Source organism: Lontra canadensis, unplaced genomic scaffold (assembly GCF_010015895.1).
Source record: "Lontra canadensis isolate GAN:19392208 unplaced genomic scaffold, GSC_riverotter_1.0 scaffold10, whole genome shotgun sequence".
Classification (NCBI taxonomy): domain Eukaryota; kingdom Metazoa; phylum Chordata; class Mammalia; order Carnivora; family Mustelidae; genus Lontra; species Lontra canadensis.
Genome location: NW_022631004.1, coordinates 18014338 through 18036088, shown reverse-complemented (window position 1 = coordinate 18036088; position 21751 = coordinate 18014338). Strand labels below are relative to the sequence as shown.

General features: G+C 52.9%; 1 protein-coding gene across 2 annotated transcripts; it reads left to right on the top strand.

The window, feature by feature from the left end:
- The first annotated feature begins 1644 nt into the window (after positions 1 to 1644).
- Positions 1645 to 20201, top strand: CTSB (cathepsin B). Of its 2 annotated transcripts, XM_032855756.1 has the most exons (10): positions 1645 to 1690; positions 13709 to 13859; positions 14783 to 14868; positions 15622 to 15736; positions 16412 to 16530; positions 17376 to 17461; positions 17734 to 17877; positions 18418 to 18534; positions 19468 to 19596; positions 20028 to 20201. In XM_032855756.1, exons 2-10 carry the CDS (start codon positions 13734 to 13736, stop codon positions 20123 to 20125), a joined length of 1020 nt encoding a protein of 339 aa, XP_032711647.1. In that variant the 5' UTR covers positions 1645 to 1690; positions 13709 to 13733; the 3' UTR covers positions 20126 to 20201. The 2 variants fall into 2 exon arrangements, with proteins under 2 accessions (XP_032711647.1, XP_032711648.1); XM_032855757.1 differs by lacking the exons at positions 1645 to 1690; positions 13709 to 13859; positions 14783 to 14868; positions 16412 to 16530 and having other exon boundaries at positions 15663 to 15736.
- Positions 20202 to 21751: the final 1550 nt, after the last annotated feature.

The following is a 21751-nucleotide window of genomic DNA, read 5'->3' as shown; positions in this document are numbered from 1 at the left end:
GAAATGTCAAAACACTGATTTGCAGTCTAGAGTCCACGGTTCTCAAGATATGACTGGGTGAGCTTGCAGCTGGGACCATCGTGACCTGCAGCCTTCTTCCCCACTTGCGAGCTCCTCAGCTAACCCACTCAGTTGAGGGTTTAGTAACCATGGGCAGATTCTGAGACTTCCTTGCTTCCACTCCTTTCTTTAATTGGGACCAAACGGGTATAAGTACATGTGTCTAACTAGCTCTCTGATGTGCCCTGGCAGGCACAGGGACTGTGTAATAGCTAGCTGCAAGACGCAGCAGAGAGCAGCCTATAATAGGGGAAACAAAGGCAGAAGGAATTGTAGAAAAAAATTAAATGTCCTTATAACCTGCAGCCCATATTGACAAATACTTGAGATCCTCAGACTATAACATTCCTCCAGGAAGCTCCTAACCGTCTTAATGCTTTGCTAGAGGGGGAAAACAACCTTTGCTTGGCAATAGCAAGACCTCCAAGACCTTGTGAGTCTTCTTTAGCCTACGAAAGTTCTTTGGAACTTCCCTTTTCTTTACTTCCCCCAACCCCAAAGTATATTGTCAGTTGCAACTAACAACCCTGGGGCAGCAGTTCTTTCTGCCCATGGGTCTTGTTCCCCTGCTTTAATAAAATAATTTCTTTGCGCTAAAGACTTTTGAAAAATTCCTTCTTAGCTGGAGCACTACTCAAAAAATACATCACCTGGAACCTCTTGGAATCCACCAGACCTACAGCTTTCTTATTACCAGGAGCACCTAGATAAAATCCTAGACTTTTCCTGAGCCTCTCGAGTAAAACTGGGATCATACCTAGGTTGCAAAGTTGTCAGAAGGATCAGAAACCTGGGGATGCATCAAGGTCTTGAGGCACACCACCGTCTCCATCAGCCTGCCTAGCCACTCTCCGAACAAACTCCAGGGAAAATAGTGTATTTGCTGTGCGTGTCCCCTTTAGGACAGGTCTGGCACACCTCTTCCAAACAGATTTCTGCCCCTAAGACACTTCTCTATAGACACCCTGACGCAGGTCCTGAAATTCATACCCACTTATTATTACAAAACTAGAGGACCTTATAGGCATGTTCTCAGAATATCTAAAGGAGGCTGTTCAGGTTCTTCTGGGATACCTGCTATCATGATACCCCCAACTCAGTGGTTTCCGAATGAATGAAATAGGGACAGTCATCCCCTCCTCCAAGAAGGGATCCATCCGGCTTTGAATGGCTGCTTTCAGGAGGCGGCGGCCCCTGGGGAATTTCTCCCGGCTGGATGGAAGCCCTTAGGGCCACCTTCATCTCCCCTCCGCTTCTGGCCCCCATCGGGAAGGCAGGCCGCCCACAGGGCTCGGAGCCCCTTTTCCCCGGGCAGGGAGCCCACCCCCAGCGACGCAGAGGCTGGCGCAGAGTCCGCAGCGGAGGCGGCGGCCGGGCGGAGCGGGGAGGGTGGAGGGGTGGAGGGTGGGAGGGTGGAGGGGTGGAGGGTGGAGGGCAGAGGGCGGGGGGCCGGCCCCGGCTCGCAGCCGTCACGTGGCGAGTCAGCCAGGCGCGCAGGGCGGGGCCGGGCGCGGTAAATAGGCGCCGGGGCCGACTCCGGGAAGCTACGGCGGCTGCTCGGGCACCGGCAGTGGCGGCGGCTTCTGCTCCCTTGCAGGCTGCAGTACCAGGCTCTTGGCTGCGGGGCTCGGTGAGTGCGGACGGGCGGCCCGGGCGCGGCACGGCCGCGGTGGAAGTGACCTTGGAGGGGGACGGGCAGGCCGGGGCCCCTCTGCGCCCCCAGCCAGGCCCAGGCGCGGTCCCGAGGCATCCCTGGGGGTGGGGGGCGAGAAGGCGGGGGACCCTCGGGCTGCCCCAGCGGGGCGTGCAGGGGGTGGCAGCTCGCAAGCTCCTAAAAGTCGTTGGGGAGAGAAAGGCCAAAAAACAACCCAAGCGGGCAGCCTGGCACCCACCCCGACTCTGACCAGAAAGCAGGCGCCCGCCGGCCCCCTCTCCTAGGGCTGTGTTCTCCACCCCAGGTGGGCTCAGCCCGACCCCCACGGTCCTCCGGGCTCCGGGGTCGGGCCTGGGAAAAGCGGGGGAGGAGCGGGGGAGTTTGCGGGGGCGCTCCGGGGGAGGAGCTTGCGGGAAGCGCTTGGCTTGGATCCTGGTGACTTTCGCGTGGAATCCAGCTCCCCAACCCCCTGTGAGCTTCGGGGCCTCAGTTTCCTCAGGAAATTGCCGAAATAATAGTGTCTCCCTACAGGTGTTATTCCAGAGGGTTTGCTTGGACAACTTTCTACACAGAACCACATGCACAATTTTGGGGGCCCCGGGAAATAGAAACCAGAAAACTGGAACCTGGAACTGGGTGGAGTAGGGTGGAGGCCACAGGATGAGTTAAACCCGCTGATGGGAGGACAAATTTAAGCAGAGGGGTTAGGAGACTAGGTAAAGGGCTTGACAGTCCTAGTCGCCCTCTCCCTGGGAGGCTGGGGTGGAAGGAGAAGATGCCACTCCCTACCTCTCGAGGTCCTGGAAGGGAAACTGTGCCTTCCATAGGCCCAGGACTGTTTGGGAGAAGGGAAAGCAGGGCAGAGTCCCTGGGGCACCACCTCTTCCTCCGCTGATGACCCTGGAGTCCTGGGAGAGGCAGCATCTGGGTAGCAGAGAGGGGTGACAGAGTGTGGGGGCTCAGCAGGCCACCCAGGTAGATGTGAATTGCATTTGCCTTCGTGGGCCTAGGTCGTTCTCTTGCCCTGGTACTGAGGAAGCCAACAGGCTGTGCAAGAATAAGGATGCTAACCCAGGCCCCACATCCTCTACCAGTCCCTCACACCCAGTGGTTCAGATGGAGATCTGGCCTCTTTAGTTTGCTTAGAAAAACTGATCTTCAGGTGCTTCCACTAGACACAAATGCAGCTGGAATGCATTCATCCCGTTGATTCTGTAGATTCAGAATGATAAGGTGAATAGGTTTAGAAGGGTGTCTGGTTGGGTAAGGGCTGCTTTTCTTCCATAACATCCTTAAATAATGGAGAATTGTTTCGGTTTTTTGTTTTGTTTGTTTTTAAGTAGGCTCAGTGCCCACCGTGGGGTTTGAACTCACAACCATGAGATCAGGAGTCACATGCTCTACTGACTGACCCAGACAGGCACCCTGAGAATTGTTTCCTTTTGGCACTGGTGATGGTGATTAGAGCCCTTGAACTTTATAGAGAAAGGGGCTGAGCTGTACCCCCTCCCACATACACACACCCACACCCTGTGTGGCTTTCCCAGAGAGAGAGTTGAAGGTGCCCTGGAGAAAGCTTCTGCTCACAACTTTTTGGGCATCTGTCCCGGAGCTGGGGTATTGCCATTCGGCAGTGGAAAGGTGTAGATCCCTTACCTGGGGGCTCCACAAGCCAGCCCAGCCCTGGCTCCAATAACTCCCCTGCTGGTGGGTCAGGACATCTCTTTCTGGACTGGTCGGTTGGGCGTGAGGGTGGAAGCTCTTTGGCCCCATGAACCTGTCCACGTGCTGCTGATTCAGCAGCTTGAATTGAGGCCTTTCTTGGAGACCAGTTGGTTCGTTCCTCAATTATAGGACCTGGGCGTGGGGGTAGGAAGTTGAGCACATTTTAGGAGTAAGAGATATTTTGTATTCCTGTTGGGCAGTTGGATTAGCAACTAAGGGAGAGCACATTCAGGGTAGTTGTGGGGCGTCCGCTGGGTATTTTCTTAAATGTGTTACGGAGTTGTGGTTGTGTGGAATATCCCTGTCCTTGGGAGGACAGGACTAGGCTTTTTCCGAGTAAGGGCTCATGGTGTCTGCTGCCTGTTTTAAATAGTTTGACATAAGGAAAATGTGAAAGATGGTAAGAACTGGGAATTTTTCTAGATGAAGAAGGAAGTAAATCAGGCACTTTTCATATGGTTCAACCTCAGGTGCAGAGGGGTGGTGGGGTTGACAAGTTGATGCATGTAGTTGGGCACATGCAGGTGTGTATTATACTCAGTAGATGTTGGGAGGCAGCCAGCAGTGTCTACACCTGGTCTCGTGTCCTTCATCACCTCTTGGTTTAAGCTCCGCGCACATTTCTGGAAGCTGCCTAAGGGTGGGTGGGCAGTAAATCCTGCGTCTTTCCATGGCTGTTCATGTTCATATCCCACCAAGGGATCAAATGCCCGTATATATTTAGACTTAACCTGTATCATTTTTACCCTCCAGCCTCATCCCCACCCCCCTTCCCCCATCTGGGGCTCACACAGCTTAGGCTTCTTTGGGGCTCCCAGGAAGTACATTTCCTCTTGGCCAGAGGCCAGTACTGGCTTGTTTGCTCTGCAAGCCTCATGACCACCCCAGAACCTGCTTCTGGTCTTCCTGAGGGACAGGTAGCTCCTATCTTGTCTCTTTGTAATTCTTTTGCATGTTTTGGGGGGGTGCTTTTATTACTTTGTATCAGTCCCTGAACAATGTTAGTAAAAGAGATGTAACTGTAATTATGCCATTCGTATCCTTTCCCGCTTCTGTTTATGAGGGTTTTTTTTTTTTTTAAAGATTTTATTTATTTGAGAGAGAGCGAGAGGGAGATCACAAGTAGGCAGAGAGGCAGGCAGAGGTGGGGGAGGGAAGCAGGCTCCCCGCTGAGCAGAGAGACTGATGCGGGGCTCGATCCCAGGACCCCGAGATCATGACCTGAGCCGAAGGCAGAGGCCTAACCCACTGAGCCACCCAGGCACCCCTATGAGGATTATTCTTAATGCACAGAGGTCTAGTGTCTACTGAGGGGCAGATTGTTTTTACTTTCTCACTGTTCACGGCAGGCAGGGCAGGCAGCGCTGCAGTAAATCCTGGTATCTCTCAGGCACTCCTGAGTTTCTCTAGGGCAAAAGCCCGAGAAGTCCAGTTAACTCCTGGGTCGTAAACTGTGTGCGTCTTCTGTTTTGCTGATCGAATGCTGTCCGAGTTTTACCATTGTGTACTGCCAGCAGTGGGTGAGGGTCCCTTTTCCTCATTTACCACCACCGGGTATTATTAGACTTTAATTTTTACCCACCTGATGGGCTTGAAATGATGTTGCTCTTTTCTTTTTGATGACCAGGAATTCAAATAATTCTTTACTTTCAGAAATCATTGGTGAGTGAGGATTTCTATTTTTGTTGTGAATCGCTGTTTGTAGTTTTTTTGTTTGTTTTGTTTTTTTACTTTTATTTATTTGACAGAGAGATCACAAGTAGGCAGAGAGGCAGGCAGAGAGAGAGAGGGAAGCAGACTCCCCGTTCAGCAGAGAGCCTGATGCGGGGCTCGATCCCAGGACCCTGAGATCATGACCTGAGCTGAAGGCAGAGGCTTAACCCACTGAGCCACCCAGGCGCCCCTGTGTTTGTAGTTTTAGTGTGTTTGTTAACAGCTAGAACTCCCCGAGCTTTCTTTAGATCCTAACAGGTATCTGGACTTATACAATTAGATAAACTTTTCTAATTTTTTTTTTTTTTAAATTTTCAGAATGCATGTGAGTTTTGGGTAGTGCAGTTTGATTCTTCCATTTTGCAGATGAGAACACTGTGGCTCCTGAAAGCTTGTGACATGACAGGGGTCACTAAAAATAATTGTGGTGGAGTTTTGGGAGTTTGATCTCTTCATAATTGTCCATCCCTCCTCAGGTACCCTCCTCCGGGCTCACTCGTGTTGTTTTCTCAGTCACCACTTTCTCTCACCTATAAAACAAGTTCGATACAAGCCAGAGGTCCTTTCCCAGCATTACTGTTTTTGGACTGTGGGGCTGCCTGCCAGTGTTATCTGTTTCTATCAGCCTCTTAACTCACTTCACTCTGGTCGTCAAGATAACCTAGTCACTAGCAAGGGTGAGGGGAGGAGGATGGGATGGATACCACCAAAATAGTAAACTGATCCAGTTTAAAACACTGAGAACAACCCAGTTATTCTGCCAAAGGACCCAGCAGGGGCTGGGCTTCTCCCTGACCCTCTGACCTAGGCTGGGGTGGGGTGTGCTTACACATACACCAGTCACTCAGCCTCTGGGCTTGCACAAGACCTGGGAAGGTGGTGCCAGCCCAGGCCTGTGGCCACTCCGGGGTTGAGGCATCATCAGACATCAGCTGGGAGCCATCTTTTCCTCCACTGAGCCCTGTGGGTGCTTGGAAGTGCTTTGTTCTGCTGGTCAAGGTAGCAGAATTAAATAACCATTATTTAAGGACTTGTTGCTAAAAGTAGGGTGGGGACGCCTGTGTGGCCCAGTCTGTTGAGCCGCTGCCTTCTTCTCAGGTCCTGGAATCAGTCCTGCATCAGGCTCCTTGCTCAGCGGGGAGCCTGCTTCTCTCTCTGCCTCTGCCTGCTGCTCCCCCTGCTTGTGCGTGCTCGCTCGCTCTCTCTGACAAATAAAAAATAAAATCTTTTAAAAAATAAAAGGGTGATCATAATTTTTCTGAGGGGGAGGGGAAACTAGTCTGGGATGGTACAGCTTGACCAACCTGTGAGTAGAGCGCTGTGCGCTTCCCGCACCAGTGAGGACACAGCCATTTCCTGGTGGCAGTTAGTTCATTGCCTGGGCTGTCTGCTCCAAGCCAGGCTGCATGGAAGGCACTTTGAAAAAGACCATCTCCTTCCGTCTCCCAGCAGCCTTGTGAGGTGCATATGTCTTCGTCTTCGTGGGGCCTCAAGGGGAACCAGAACCAGGCTGGGGAGGCAGCGTCTTTTAGTTGCTTGCTTTTGTCACTGCCAGTGTCTCCGTCCCCCTGAGCTCCTAGCCAGCTGGGAGATGGGATCTAGCCTGCAATCGAGTTAAAGCCGCAGTGCTCCTGTGAGCTGGGGAGGCCTGGAACATTGATCTCATTTCAATCTCCAAGGGTTTCTGCCAGCTTGTATAAAGTAGTCCTAAGGTCCTTCAGAATCCGGGCGGTATGCCTGTTTTAGAAACTGAGACTTGAGAATGTAATGCCCCCTTTAGCATCCCAGTAAGTCAGTATCTGAGTCTGTGAGCAAAGCTTGTGAGCAGAAGCTTCCAGAACTTTGCCCAAATTCTTGTTTCTCAACAATACAAAGATTTTCACCTGCCCAGGGCCTTCCCGGGGTCTACTGTTTGAAAACCAAAGTCATAATTTTCTTGTTTTCAGGATGTGGGCTGCTATGGCTGATCTTAAGCAGAGTTCCATTTGTGGGCACTGTAGCCAGATGGTTTCTAGGCATTGTGGGAGAGGAGTTTGACTGGTCTGCCCTGCTCAGCCTGGTGGGAATTAGTCTCTGGTTCTGGGACAGATGGTTGACAGGTGGGCGGCAGGGGGAGTACCTGTGAGTGACCTAAACTGTTTAAGTGGGTGAGGCAGGTGGGGGCTGCCTTTTTTTTTTAGATTTTATTTATTAGAGAGTACATAAGGCGGAGGAGCAAAGAAGAAAAAGCAGACTCCCTGCTGGGCAACGAGCCCAAGGCAGGGTTCAGTCCCAGGACCCTGGGATCATGACCTGAGCCAAAGGCAGATGCTTAACCAACTGAGCCCCCCCACCCGGGCACCCCCAGCCAGGGCCCTCTCACTGCTTTCCCAGGTCCCCCTGGGGCTTGCAGGGCTGTGAGCCGCATAGCTTTGGCCCACTGCAGTGGGTGCCCTTTCTGGGTCACACAGCAGTCGCCCGGGGGGCATTCAGCCGCAGGGAGTTTGGCGCTAGACCAACGAGAGCCAGCTGGTGCCCGTTCATTCTCACAGCTCTAAGGAGGCAGATGGCGATGAGGAGCCCTTTTGGTTTTGTTATTTTTAATTTGAGGATTGTAAGCCATGAGGCAGTTAGACACGTTTCCATTACGAGCAGAAACAGGAAACATCAAGGCCGTGATTCAGACTCAAAGGCAAGGTCTCCTTTGGTGTGATCGGAGATGAAGGCGCTGGTGTCAGCCCCCATGGCGCCGCCCCAGCATGGGGGCGTAGCTGGGCAACTTGCCGTCAGAGGAAATGAAGAGCTGCCTAGTTTTGATGTGTAGGTGGTGCACTGAAGCAGCCGAAACTTCAGGAACAGCTGCCTTGAATGTGAGAGAGAAAGTTGCAGCCGAGTTCTCCAGACAGGTACCACTCAGTCTTCCCAGCGCTACTGCCTGTCCACCTGCCCCCTGGTCTGCAGGCACTCCGCTACTGATCTGCAGGGCATAGCCTTATTCCGTGGCTGTGGGCAAAATCGGGGTCCTCAGCCTGTGGGCCTTTAGAGCCAGCTGTGGAGGAGGTCCCACGGTGCATGAACAGCAGCAGCGGGCAAGGCCGAGCAGAGGAGGGGATGAGAGCCGTGCCAGAGACCCATTTATCTGTGTCGGTATTGCCCAGAAGATCACGGCTGGGCTTACTTGGAAATCTCACATACCTGTGTCCTGTCTCCTTAGATTTGGGGCAGATTGAGAATCCAGTCTCCCCGAGGACTCTACAGCCTTACAAGGAAGCTTTGGTAAAAACCAAGCTCAGTGGCAGATCCAACCGTTTCCATGTCCTTGGAGAATAACAGGACCGAAGCCTGCAACTCAGCATTGGCTGCTCTCCTGCATCCATTCCGTCTTCTTCCAGAGCCCCAAGGTCCACCGTAGTCCTGGGAATGGCTTCAAAGTCATCCGGGGAATGATTATGCTGTAAGCGGGGTTCATAGGATCTGCTGGCCACAGGCCCCTTTCACACATGACAACATTCTACAGAACTTCAGTGGCCTGTGCTTCCATAGAAACCATCGAGTGCTGTAGGGGTCTGGAAAGGGAAGAAGTGCCAGAGCCTGTTTTTTTGTAACCAGAGATTGGCTTGGCAAAGGGCCAGAGGGATGTAGTGGCACCCCAGGTCCCCCGAGGAAGGCCAGCTGCCTGATGTTTGGAGGGACCAACCATCTGCCCACAGTTGTTCCCTCTGCCTGTCCACGCCCTGCAAGCGAGTCTGGTGACTCCAACTGTTCTTACCCAGTTTGGGCCCATCTTTTCTCACAGAATAAGGACTTTCTGTTCATTCTGTCCTGTAATTTAAAAAAAAAAAAAAAAAACCACAAAACTGACAAAAGGGAAGTATTTGCCCCAAAGAGGGGAAGCGAAAGCTGCTTCTGTTTCAAGCGCAGGCCGTAGGACTGACCCATGGCCGGCTTGTTGAGAGCACAGCTCACATTAGCCAGCTGCTGTAGCCGGTCCGCTATGCATGATTCTGCAGATGCAGAAAGATGCCAGGCACTCCCTGAGGTGCAGTCACCACTGCTCATGGGACATCTGTGTCTGTCCCTTCTAGCAGGAGAAATCTGACTTCACAGTCTTCGGGCTCAGCAGTCTTCTGACCTCTAGAATAGGAAGCCCAGTTGGAGGTTAATGGAGGTTAGAACCTCATTTTTAATTCAGACTGTGGTGTAGAGGTACTCTGGGCACGTTTGGAGTCAATGGGAGTTACTTGGCACAGGCTAGAAGTGGGGACGAAGGGGGCAGGGAGGGAAAAAAGGAGGGTGGCTGGTGGGACCTGGGAGTTGAGGGTGCCCAAGGGAGTAGCCCTTTGCTGCTTTCCTGCTATAGACCAGGTGCCATTATGGCACTCTTGACTTCCACCTGGAAAAAAGAAGGGTCATCAACCCCTTTTACAGCTGAGGCTCAGTGCAGGTTGGTACTCAAGGGTGCACAGTAAGGTCTGAACCCAGGTCTCCTGACCATGGGCCACAGCAGCCTATTCACTACTTGAACCCTAATCCAGACTTTCTCCCAAAGCCACAGCCCCATGCCTGGGGTGCCCACGTGCTCAGTGCTAGTGGGGCTTGGAGTCAGGGGTTCAAGCTGAGCTCCTGACCTCCAGGCTAATGGCTCTGCAGTTCGCTGGAGTCCTTGGTTCTCCCTGATGCAGGGTTAAGATGGGGAGAATGACGTTGACAGGAAGTATGGAGGAGGACCTGTGGAACCAAGAGAAGAAGGGCAAGTGCGTGAAAGTCTCGCTTGCGGGGGCCTCACGGCCTCGGGAGTTCACTTGGCTATGGCCATGGCGCAGCCCTCGGCACAGAAACGGACTGAGAAATGGGTGGTGCCTCTTTGTTCTCTGCCATGAGAAAAAACAGAAAGCTTGTTTCAAGTCCAAGTTACCATGGAATTGCTCCCCTTCCCCACTTGCTCGTGACTTAACATCTCAGCAGATGGCAGAGCCCCCAGGGATCACTGTGGGATGCCCCTCTGTGACCTGTGGGGAATATTTCCCTGAGGCTGCCTTGGCACCCTGCCACATTCCCGGACCCGTGATGGGTCACAGTGGAAGCCGGGGAGGGCAGCCCTCCCGGTTGTGATTTGAATGGGCTTATCATCCAGGCCTGGCCCTGCTGGCGTGGGTCTGATGGCCCATGTGCCCAGAGCCCACACTCCAGTGTTCATTCATGAGGTTCTCCTGTCGTGGGGGAACGTGAAGCTGCCGAGCGAGTATAAGTCAGAGGGTATCAGGATAAAGGAAGGGAACACGACTGCTTTGCTCCTTTGCTCTAGAAGATGTTATGAGAGAGACCTCTGCTCCGTTGCTCCTTCTGAGGTGTGAGGACACGGCAAGACCTTTACCTACCATGAGAGAGGCCATGTGGATCCTGATATGGTCATGGGAGCCGCAGCCTCCCCGTAAGGCACTGAAAACAAGAAGGTTCGTAAGGCACTGAAAACAAGAAGGTTAAGTGTTTTCAGCTGAAAGCCACTAGGAGAAGGCCTCACTGTTGACTAGGAGTCAGTTGGAAGTACATTTGGGGGCTCAGGGTTTTGGGTAGTCCTAGCTGCTTTTCTTCCTAAAAGAGCCAAACTTTGAATATAGTGTGTTCATCTAATTTTTTTAAAAGGATAGTGAAAAATAAGTCTGCCCGCCACACATACTACTTTAACACTTTATTGATGTTTTACATGTGGTAACGGTAAGAGGCATGTACGTCGCTTCCTGGGCTCACACGCTTACCGTGACTCATCTGCTACTTGCTTTTTTCCACTTACGCGTGTGTTGGGCATATTTTACTTTACCAGGACAATATGATTCACTCCACCTAGTTCATTCTTGATGGCTGCTTTGTCTTCTGTTAATCATTTACTATAACTTTAACAGTTATTTTTTTATTAGACACCTGCTTTGTTTCTTGTCTTTTGTCATACAGAAAATATTCAGTAAACATCTGTATACCTGTTCTGTATCTTCGAATTTGAGGCCAGTAGGGTTAATTTCTAAATATCAAATTGCTGAGTCAGAGGGCATGCAGATTGCAAAAGTAATAGAAATGTCTTGGCCATCGTCTCCGTGATTGGGCCTACCTCCGCGGTTCAGTGGCCCAGCGTCGCTGCCTGCCCATGTCTGACCCTGCCAGGGACCGGCCAGCTGCCCAGCCTTTGCAAGCCCTTCATTTTATCTGTACTTCCCTGTGCTTACGTATCTTTTGATATCTGATGGCTATTTGTCGTTTGTTTTTTTTTTTAACATTTTATTTATTCATGAGGGACGGAGAGAGAGAGGGGCAGAGGGAAAAGCAGGCTCCCCACTGAGCAGGGAGCCTCATGTGGGGCTCAATCTCAGGAACCCGGGATCATGACCTGAGCCAAAGGCAGACACTTAACAAACTGAGCCACCCAGGTGCCCTTTACTACTTTTTCTGTAATTTAATTGTGTGTCCTTTTGCCATTTCTCTATTCTGTTTTTATTCGGATTGTTAAGCACCTTTTGCATATTAAGGAAATGAAGTACTGTTTTGTCAGTGTGCCACTTTTTATCTTGTTTTGTTTTTCTCCTAGAAAGAGAGGCTTTTTCAGTAATCAGGCTCCGTCTCTTTAAGGTTCTGTTTGTCGATCATAGGTGTTTATCATTTGGATAGTACAGTTTGTAAACTGCATTTATTTCCTTCATGTGTTTTTATTCAAAATCTTTGTTCCGCATACCACTTGTGTGTGAGAAATCAGGTGTAAGCATTTGGCCTTCCTATGTTTTTCGCAATGCAGAACTAGTGGTGCGGGCACGTACCCTGAGACAGGCCTTTCGTCTCCCACCAGTGCCGTGAACCCTAAGCTTCTGAATGGTTTTGTTGATCGGACTATTTCTGGCCAGTGTCAGGCAGGGCTGTATACGATCTCCACTACCCCAGGGGGCAGGCAGGCGTTTCTTCCTGCTCTTTTCCAGAGCTGTTTGCTGTTGTCACACCTCTGTCCTTCCGGATGGGTTGTTGCTTAAGCAGCCGTCAAGTTTAAATCTTGCCTTAACTATAATTCACTGTGGGAGGCCGCAGGCCCAGCTGTGACCTGGAAGGAGGTGGGTCCTTCTGGAAGCCCCTGAGGTCAGGGACAGGAAACCCTACCCCTTCCAGCCCCCGCCGCCACCCACCCCCACTGCCTGCCCACATGGGTCTCCAGCAGCGGGGGAGGGGGAAGGACAGACTGTGGGACAGACTGTGGCACCCGGAACATTCCTTGCTTTCCTTAGAGCTGCTTGCGTAAGAGCATGATTCAGAGGTGGAGCCAGTCTCCTGACTTGCCGGCCAGGCTAAGATCTAAGGACTGTGGTTATAATGTGATGGGTTCTCTTCCTGGAAGGACTGTCTTTGAAACAGAGCCCTTGGCTGACTGGAAAAACCAGAGAAAGTCCCAGACTTTTGTCACTGGCCAGACTAGCTCTCCCTCCCTGGTGCTGTTGGGCTTCATTGGCCTGTTTTTGCTTGTTTCCCTGTTTATGCTCGTTTTATATCCCAAATGTAGCTTGTGAAATAGATTTTGTTCTGCATTTTTCTAATCTTAGTGGTTCTCCCTTTGGGACCTAATCACCTAAGAATGTTCACTCTCTCAGAGCACTAGCCTGGAAAAGGCTTGAACCCAGTTTGACAAACCAGCGAGAGGCAGTTTGACACTAGCAGGGAGGGCCCCGAACTCCTTTTAGCCTGAAGACATGGGTTTGTTGACGGATTTCGGATGTTGTCATCGGTACTGCCTATGGCCTGGGCCTTGGGTTATGATGGAGAGCAGGGCTGGGTGGCCCTGGGCCCACAGCTCCCCAGTTAGCTGCACATCAGTGAACAGCCCTGTCTCAGAGCATGAGTCCGGCTTGAGATCGGCTCAGGGGACCCCAGGAGACCCAAGCAGCATGCCAGTTACCAGGCTGCAGCCGCAGAGGGGCCTCCCTGCCCGCAGCTCACTCTCTCCTGGCTCCCGGGCATCTGGAGAAGCGCACAGGGCCGTCTTCGCCCCCCTGGTTTATTTCTCAGTTGTTTCTCAGTTGGAGACACCGTGGGAGTGTGAGGTCAGGGTGCTGGCATGGTCAGGTGAGGGTCCTTTCCCAGGTGACCCCCTTCCTGCTGTGTGCTCCTGGCGCAGAGGGCGAGAGGGAGCTCTCTGGGGTCTCTTGTGAGAACTCTAGTCCCATCCTCATGAGAATCACCCCCAACAGCCCCATCTCCGAATCCCATCATGTTGGGGTTAGGATTTCAATATGAGTTTGGGTGGGGGTTAGGGTGGACGCGCACTCAGTCCACAGCGTGGCCCGTTGTGCTACGGGCATAGGTGGGGACTGTGGTGAGACGGGGCCTGGGAGCTCATGGGCGCTGTTGGTCTTTGAGGTCTCTGTGCCCCCACACCCAGGCTTCACAGAGAAGGACGCTGAGGAACAGAAGGGGACACATGGTGGAGCCAGGAAGAGAACACGGGTCTTTCGACCCTGGGTTGTGTCTGGCCCCAGAGCCCTGCTGCCTGAGACGGCCCCCTCGTGTACGTTACACACTTGGAGCATCCTGATGTCTTGTTTTTTCTAGGTGAATCGAAGATCCAGCTTCCAAAATGTGGCAGCTCTTGGCCACCCTTAGCTGCCTGGTGGTGCTGACGGGTGCCCAGAGAAGGCCGCCTTTCCAGCCGCTGTCGGATGAGCTGGTCCACTATGTTAACAAACAGAACACTACGTGGAAGGTGAGCTGTGGGGACCGTTTCTGTGTGCGCCCCTCCCCCAGGGGTTCAGTTGATGCATTCTGCCTCCCAAGGATGGTGGCTGCAGCTGCAGCCGTGGCATGGTCTGTCCCAGAGTCAGGCTGATTGAGAGTCATAGCCACTCCAGACCATGCTAACCTTCTCCCTGCTCTTTCCCCCTGCCCCGTGCTGTGTGTGCATGCACACGATGGTGTACGGGGGATAAATGAGCTTTGGAAGTGCTCACAGCCGGGAAGACCCTGGACACCCACCCCCCCAACAATCCTGGTAGTTGTTAAGGCCCATCAGGCGGCTCCCTGCTTCTGGCCAGCCCTGAGGCGTGGGCCTACAGGAATAAAGAATGAGTCATGTTCAGGGCCATAGAGGGTCTCTCTGGACCTCAGCAAGTGTAGCAGATCCGATAAGATACCCAGTGGTCTGGGAGCTGCGTGCCCCCTGGGTGGCTCCCTTGGGGCAGGGCCTCGCTTGCTGTGCAGGGTGCCTGTCCCAGGCTGTCTACGCAGCTGTAACAGAATACCACTGATTGGGTGCTTCATAAATAGAAGTGCAATTGCTTGCCGTTCTGGAGGCTGGAAGTACAGTTGCAGGGTGCCAGCATGGCTGGGTTCTAGGGGAGTGCCTCACTTAGTGGGCGGAGCAAGCCAGCTCTCACAGCTCCTGTTAGGGTACTAACCCCATTCACCAAGTCTCCAGCTTCGTGACCTAATCACCTCCTGAAGGCCCTACCTCTAGGTACCATCACCTTAAGGTTTAGGTTTCAACATGAATTTGGGGAGACACATTTCTTTTGCAGTCCCCCAAACCCCCTTGCTCTCCTGAGCTAAACGGGACCCCTGGCCCTGTCAGGCCTTCATGCACCCCACCCCTGCACACTGCCTCTGTTGACTGCTGTGACTGTCCTGCAGGCTGGACACAACTTCCACAATGTGGACCGGAGCTACCTGAAGAAGCTGTGTGGCACCTTCCTGGGTGGGCCGAAGCCGCCCCAGAGGTGAGTGCCTGCTACCTGGGGATGGATATGCTGGCCACAGCTGCCCCACTGCCCTAGGAACAGCAGGGGTTGGTTTGGGACTGCGAGAAAGAGGGAGTAAGAAGTCCTCCTTGGCATCCGGAGGTGTCCCTTCCCTCGGAGCTGCGAGACTGCCTGACAGGGCTCCGCCTCCACTGCCGTGTTTCCTACTGTGCTTCTCCACATGTCTCAGAGCCCAATGGGCAGGCCCCCAGGTCTGCCCTGTATGACCTAGTGGATCCAGTCTTCAGGAATTGAAGGAGAATCTGAGAAAAGCTATCTGATCTGCCGTCAGTGTTCCATTTTTTTCTAGAGAACTCTGTAATGGGCATTTTCAAGTAGATACTACCCTTGTAGGAAGCATTAGAAATACCTAACGATATGGTTGGAATAGTTACGGGACATCATGCAATGGCGAAGATGCTAAAAACGTTTTGGGGACCCTGGGCAGACCCAAGGTGGTAGTGAGGGAAGTAAGAAACACAGTTACATAGATCTTGTGGCCGAACTCCTGAAAAATATTCCATAAATAAGACTAGCAAGAAACACAGGGAACAAGATGTGCTAAATGGTAGAGTTCCTGGTTTGGTTGTATAAAGTTCCCAGGGGACGTGCCCACAGATGTCACCTTTGGCTTCCCTGTGCCTTCCCTCCCAGGTGGCAGGTGCTAACGTCTGCAGGGATGGGGGAGAGTTGTAAGATGTGAGTTGGTCATGGACGCCTTCCTTTATCTAGACTTTGGTTTGCCGAGAACATGATTCTGCCTGAAAGCTTCGATGCCCGGGAGCAGTGGTCTAACTGCCCGACCATCAAAGAGATCCGGGACCAGGGCTCCTGCGGGTCCTGCTGGGTGAGGCCCTGCTGGCTGGGAGGGGCTCGAGCCATGGGGAGCGGGGGGGGGGGGGGGGGGGTGGGGCAGGTGTCAGACCAGACCACCAGGTGACTAGGCAAGTTATAGAAACTTTCTGCGTGTCCGTTTCCGACGACATATAAATCATAACGATCCCTGTGGTCATGAGTTATGGCAAAGACGTGGAAGAATAGGTGGCCCATGTGTCGGTGGGAAAGCTGTTCTTGCTTCTCGGACACGCTGTCCCAAGGTCGTCAGCAAATACCAGCAGTTTGGAGCCCTGCTCTGCTCCATGAAGTACCCCTCTGTATCAGTGAGCTGTCTTAGTTTTGTTTCAAACTGTGGTAAGGTGCACTTGGTGTACATTGAATCATCTGTTTTTTGTCTCTTACCGACCAGTTGAGCTGCCTCCTGTTGGTAAAATCATAGAGTAATCGTCCCGTGTGAGCTGCTTTATGTTAACAAAAACCACATCTTAGAAGTGCGCAGGTGGAGATTTGGGGCGGATTGGTCTCCCGCTTTAGAGACAAACTTGAGTGCCAGGACCCTCACTGACACGGGGGGAGACGAGCCACCAGGAAGGTCTGCGGGGTCCACTGTGGTCCTCCGACATGGTGCCTGGCAGAGCCCATGGCCCAGGACTGTGGCTTACCCAGGTGGGGCTCGTTCCTGCAGGCGTTTGGGGCCGTGGAAGCCATTTCAGACCGAATCTGCATCCGCACCAATGGGCACGTCAGCGTGGAGGTGTCTGCCGAGGACATGCTCACCTGCTGTGGCGACCAGTGTGGGGACGGGTGAGTCAGCCCTGGGCCCCTCCCACCACGGGAGCCCCCAGGTTGAGGCCTCCGTGAGGGCAGGAGTGGTATTCCAAGTCTGATAACAGCCCTCTGCTGGGACAGCTTTGGGGCCCGGGGAGTCTGGAAGCAGGCCCCAGTGGGACTGAAGCCTTCCGGGAGCTGCCTACAGCCAGGCTGACCCTGCCCCGGGTGTGGGTGGTGCGTCCTGGCACAACAGACATGGTCTCAGGATATGTGGGGACATTTCTGATCTCCAGCCTGCTTATTTTCCTTGTTGCCTTTCCTTGATCAAGGAAATGTAATAACCTTGGCGCCTGGTTTCTGTAATGAGGAATGATGGGCCCCCAGCTTGGTTGCAGAAACTGAATTCCCAGCATAGGTGCCTTTCTGCCGACTCTGGCCTTGGTTTTACAGCTGTGGTTCTCAGATATGACTGCGGATTAGGAATACCTGGGAGTGAAATAAGTGTCCAGGCCTCCTCTCCCTCCAGTTAACCCAGTCCCCGGCATTAGCATTTTCTGTATTAAAACACCAGGGACTTGCAGTGTGCTGAGAATCCGTGTGACAGCCTGGTTCAGGGTAGACATGAATGCGAGGGTCCTTCTGTCTCTTTGAGGATGGTGGTGGGTGGGCCCGGGAGCTAGGGAGATTCCCTGGAAGAAGTGACTCTCCTGGGTTGGGTGAAGTGGGCTTGGTTGGGACCCAGGAGAACTTTTAGGCCAGCTGCTGAAGGCATTGGTGGATCCTTAAGGGACCCTGGGGTCTTAGGCAGCAGGCAGTGTGGTCTGGAAACAGCTTAGAAGTTCTCGCACAGTGAATTTAATACGTGGCTCTTTCCTTAGCTGTAATGGGGGCTTTCCTGCTGAAGCCTGGAACTTCTGGACAAAAAAAGGCTTGGTTTCCGGTGGCCTCTATGACTCGCATGTTGGTGAGTGTCTGCCATCAGCCCATATCTGACCGATGGATTTTCTAAGCCATGAGTGAGAATGGTATCTGCTTGCATTATAAAGTGAGGATTGAGAGTTGAGGTCGGGAGGTGGAAAAATCCAGTAGGAATCGGAGGCAGTCCCCTCCAGGGCAGAATTAGCAACAGTGTCCGTGCTGCACATCTGACCCCCGTTACCATTGCTGCAGTTTTGCCCTAAAGGGGCTTCTGAAGAGACTCTCAGCTGATCCTTCCTTTCCGCTGGGCCCCCGCAGGCTGCAGACCCTACTCCATCCCTCCCTGTGAGCACCATGTGAATGGCTCCCGGCCCCCATGCACAGGAGAGGGGGATACCCCCAAGTGCAGCAAGATCTGCGAGCCCGGCTACACCCCATCCTACAAAGAAGACAAGCACTATGGTAAGGTGGGGCCCACGCTGCCCAGCACCCCGGGGCCAGGGACCCTCTGACATCCTTCCTGAGCCAGAGGAAGGGATAGGCCAGGGCAGTTGACCCTTAGAGCCAGGAACACAGGAGGGAGAAGGAAAGGTCATGACTTTGTCAGAGGGAGCAGCACACTGTGTTTTCTACCTGTCTCCATGCCGAATCCAGCCCCAGGATCTCTGTTGCGTCAGTCACAGACCCTTAGGGTTGGAGGGACCAGACCCCTTGTTTTACAGGGGAGTGACCTGGCCTAGAACCTTCAGGGCACCGCTCCTTCCTTCTCCCAGGGTCTCCTGCTCACTGCCCCTCCTGCTGCAGAGCTGTGCTCTCCCACATCTCCCCTTCAGGGTCTGGGGCCGTCGTTCATTCCTCCCCAGGAAAGCCTTCCATGACCCCTGGTCTGGGTGAGAACCCAAATGCAGGCTTCACCTGGCGGCTCCCCGTAAGTCAGTGAAGAGCTGAAGATGGCACCGCGGGGGGCGCGCCTCACACCCACTCGGCCGCTTCATTTGCCAGGATGCAGTTCCTACAGCGTGTCCAGTAGCGAGAAGGAGATCATGGCAGAGATCTACAAGAACGGCCCGGTAGAGGCGGCCTTCTCCGTGTATTCTGACTTCCTGATGTACAAGTCTGGTGCGTGTTGGCCCCCTGATGGCAGCGGGGCAGGGGAGGTGTGGGTTCCGGAGAACCAACAGGACTAGATCAGGGAGGAAGAACTCGAAATGTGCTGGCGAAGTCCCAGAACACAGTCTGCGTGGACGGGGGAACAGGAGGCACCTGGCTTTGCATGAGGCTGTGGGGATTCACCCTGGAGGTCCCGACGCCCCTGGCCCGAGGGCTGCCTTAGAAAGCCCCCTACTCTGGCACAGTCTGTGGCTGGCCCTGCCGTCTCCATTCTGCCTGCTCAAATATTTCAGCACTATCCATAGTTAGGGAACACCATTGGATAAAGGGAGATAATTCTGGAAGACAAGATTATAAAGCTAGCTGTTTTTAAGAGTCGTCCCTCCCTATAATCTAAAAGGGTGCATCTCCAGTTCGACAGAGGGATTCATCAGTGTGGGGATCGCCTGCTGCACAGGCCCCGTGAGCACCTTGGCCTGTAGCTTTCTCTGTCAGCACCGGCTGCCACCACCCTGGCCTCCCTCTCACTTCACCTCCGCAGGGTGCTGTGTGGGACAGAACCTTAAAACTTAAGTTACAGAACCCTTTTGACAAATAAATCCTCACGTGGAGTCCTGGCGTGTAGAATGGTAACCGGAATTGAATGGTGACATTAAATTTACTGCTTAAACTTTATAGCTTCAGTTTTCAAGGCAAGCCATGAGCACATTTTGTTGGATTCCACTTTAACGTTTACTCAACATATTTGTGCCTTGGGCTTTCAAAAACCTATTGAAATCATTGCCCCACATCGTACGAGCCGCTGGAGCCTTCTGAGAGAACATCAGGGCATTCTCTATAACCTTGTTTGGGAGGGCGTGGTGGGCCAGCCGGGTTGGAGGGATGCTCTGGTAAGTGGGGCAGCAGCCCGGTCTCTGCCTGAACGGGCTGTCCTTTTCTCAGGCGTGTACCAGCACGTCACTGGAGAAATGATGGGAGGCCACGCTGTCCGCATCCTGGGCTGGGGAGTGGAGAATGGCACACCCTACTGGCTGGTGGGCAACTCCTGGAACACGGACTGGGGCGACAATGGTGAGTGGCGGCCCCCTGCCTGCTCACGGGGTGTGTGGGCCAGGATGGGGTGGTCATCTTGTCCTGCTCTGCTTCAAACACTGGGCCTGGGGCCCAGCAGTGACCTCCCAGGGGTTCCCTTGCCATGAGGGCAGACGCTGATCCCGAGAAAGGGTGGTAGGGTCAGGCCGTGGCTTTGAGGTGCTTGTCCCTCACAGTTCCCCATGCCCGGGATGCAGTGCTTGCTTATGTGGGGTCACATGGAAGTGCGGTCAGAGCTGGGCTGCTGGGCAAACAGAACAGGTCGGGAGAGCACCTTGGGGCTAGTTTGGTGACTGCTTTGGGGCTAGGCTGGTGTCTCTTGCTCCTGAGTCTTCCTGGAGTAAATCTGAGTATGTTGGCAAGGCTCGTAACTTAGCACACTATTAAGGCATATCATTTTTGCTTTCCAGGCTTCTTTAAAATCCTCAGAGGACAGGATCACTGTGGAATTGAATCAGAAATTGTGGCTGGTATTCCATGCACTGACCAGTACTGGAAAAAGATCTAATCTGCTGTGGGATTAGTTCTGCCAGCCCTGGGGTACTGTTTCCCTAAATATAGCCAGTTGGGCTGGTGAGGAGATGGAGGGTAGGAATGTCTTTTATTCTTTTGAGTTCAGATATGATACAAGAGGTTTTAGACAGGGCCTGAGAGATTGGGCCAAACCTCGTGTCTACTGTCAGAGCCGTCTTCCAAGGAGACACATCCAAGGCCTGGCTACCTCCCAGCCCGTTGGGTGGACTGCAGTCCCCGTGCACACCTAGACCACGTGAGCTGCCACCGCAAGCGAAGTGAGTCCTCCCCCCCCCACCCCCAGACTAGTGCTGCTCATAGTGCCTGCCGCCCCCGCGTCCTCCCCGGCCACACTCACCAAGAAGCCAGACCGAGACCCAGAGATGTTAGGCGTTCCAGAGGAATGGAAAGTGGAGTCCCTAACAAGACCAGTCCCCCACCAGCAGGGGTACTTCTAAGCAAGTAGCTCGCTAGCTGTGGGCTAGGTTGAAAAGAAAACCAGTGGGCCAGCCCTGGGAGAAAGCCATTCTCCCAGGACACCTGCATCTCATGAGCTTTGCGGTGCTGCTGCAAAGATCCTCTGGTCTTGTCCTTGGCATGATTCCTTTTTAAATAAACATTTTATTTTGTGTGCACCTCAGCTGATCATGTGAATGAAAGCGGAACAGCTGGGAGAGCTGTCCTTGCTTCACAGACTGTGTCCCTCCAATACCACCGGCTGGGCGTGAGCTGACTGGCCTCCCAGCCTAATAGTGACACTCATTTGGGAGAAACCAGCTTTAACTGTAAAAATCACTGCTTCACTGTTAATTTAATCAGGAAAGGAATGACTGTGCCAATTAAACGTTTTCTCCCTTAACGCGAAGTCTGTGTTCTGGTGGGATGCCGCGGTCCGTCCGTTCTTAACTCTGGAGATTCCTGTCTTCCTGGATCTGGGTGTCCTTGAAACTCAAACCTGGGAACTCCTGCCTCAAACCACGGTTTCTCTCTTCGTCGTTCCCTGTCACTTTCATCAGCCTTGCTCTATAATTCAGCCCTTAAACTGTCTCAAGCCCCAATGATTTGTGCCCCTGCTTGATTTCAAGAGCTAAGAACATAGTTGTAGTCTGTTTTGTACCAGCCCCAAGCCAGCAGTAACCCATGTGGGGACTCACACAAGCGTGGCGTGTGGGTGATGCCGGAAGCCAGCTGTCCTAGTGGAGAGCCAGGTTGCCTGGGCCCTGCCGATGTTGGGATGGGGTGGAAGCAGAGCTTGTGTGTCCTGTTCTGAGTTCCCGTCTCTGGGTTCTGTTGCTGGTTAAGAATCCCAAGCAGTGAAGTATACTAGTGTTTGAGGGAACAGGAAACTAGAAGAAATTACTCCCATCGCACTGGCACGTCAGTACCTAACTTCTTTCCCAGCTGAGGGCCGGACTAGTTCAGAAGCATGGGATGTTTGACTTCTGATTGAAATTAGAAGTTAGGGATCAGGAACTAAGCCGGAATTAAATGAAAAATTTAAAAATCTGTGAAACCTAGCATAATACAAAGGCCAAAAGCCACAACTTTGCAATCACTTCATTGTTAAATTTTCAACTGGAAGACCTTTCATAACCTCAGTGTAGTTCTGACAAATTCAACC

Excerpts from the sequence above, each read along its gene's own strand:
- CTSB (XM_032855756.1), top strand. The coding sequence starts at position 13,734 with ATGTGGCAGCTCTTGGCCACCCTTAGCTGCCTGGTGGTGCTGACGGGT. Across the intron at positions 13,860-14,782 it reads AACAGAACACTACGTGGAAG|GCTGGACACAACTTCCACAA; the intron begins GTGAGCTGTGGG and ends ACTGTCCTGCAG. Across the intron at positions 16,531-17,375 it reads GGCGACCAGTGTGGGGACGG|CTGTAATGGGGGCTTTCCTG; the intron begins GTGAGTCAGCCC and ends CTCTTTCCTTAG.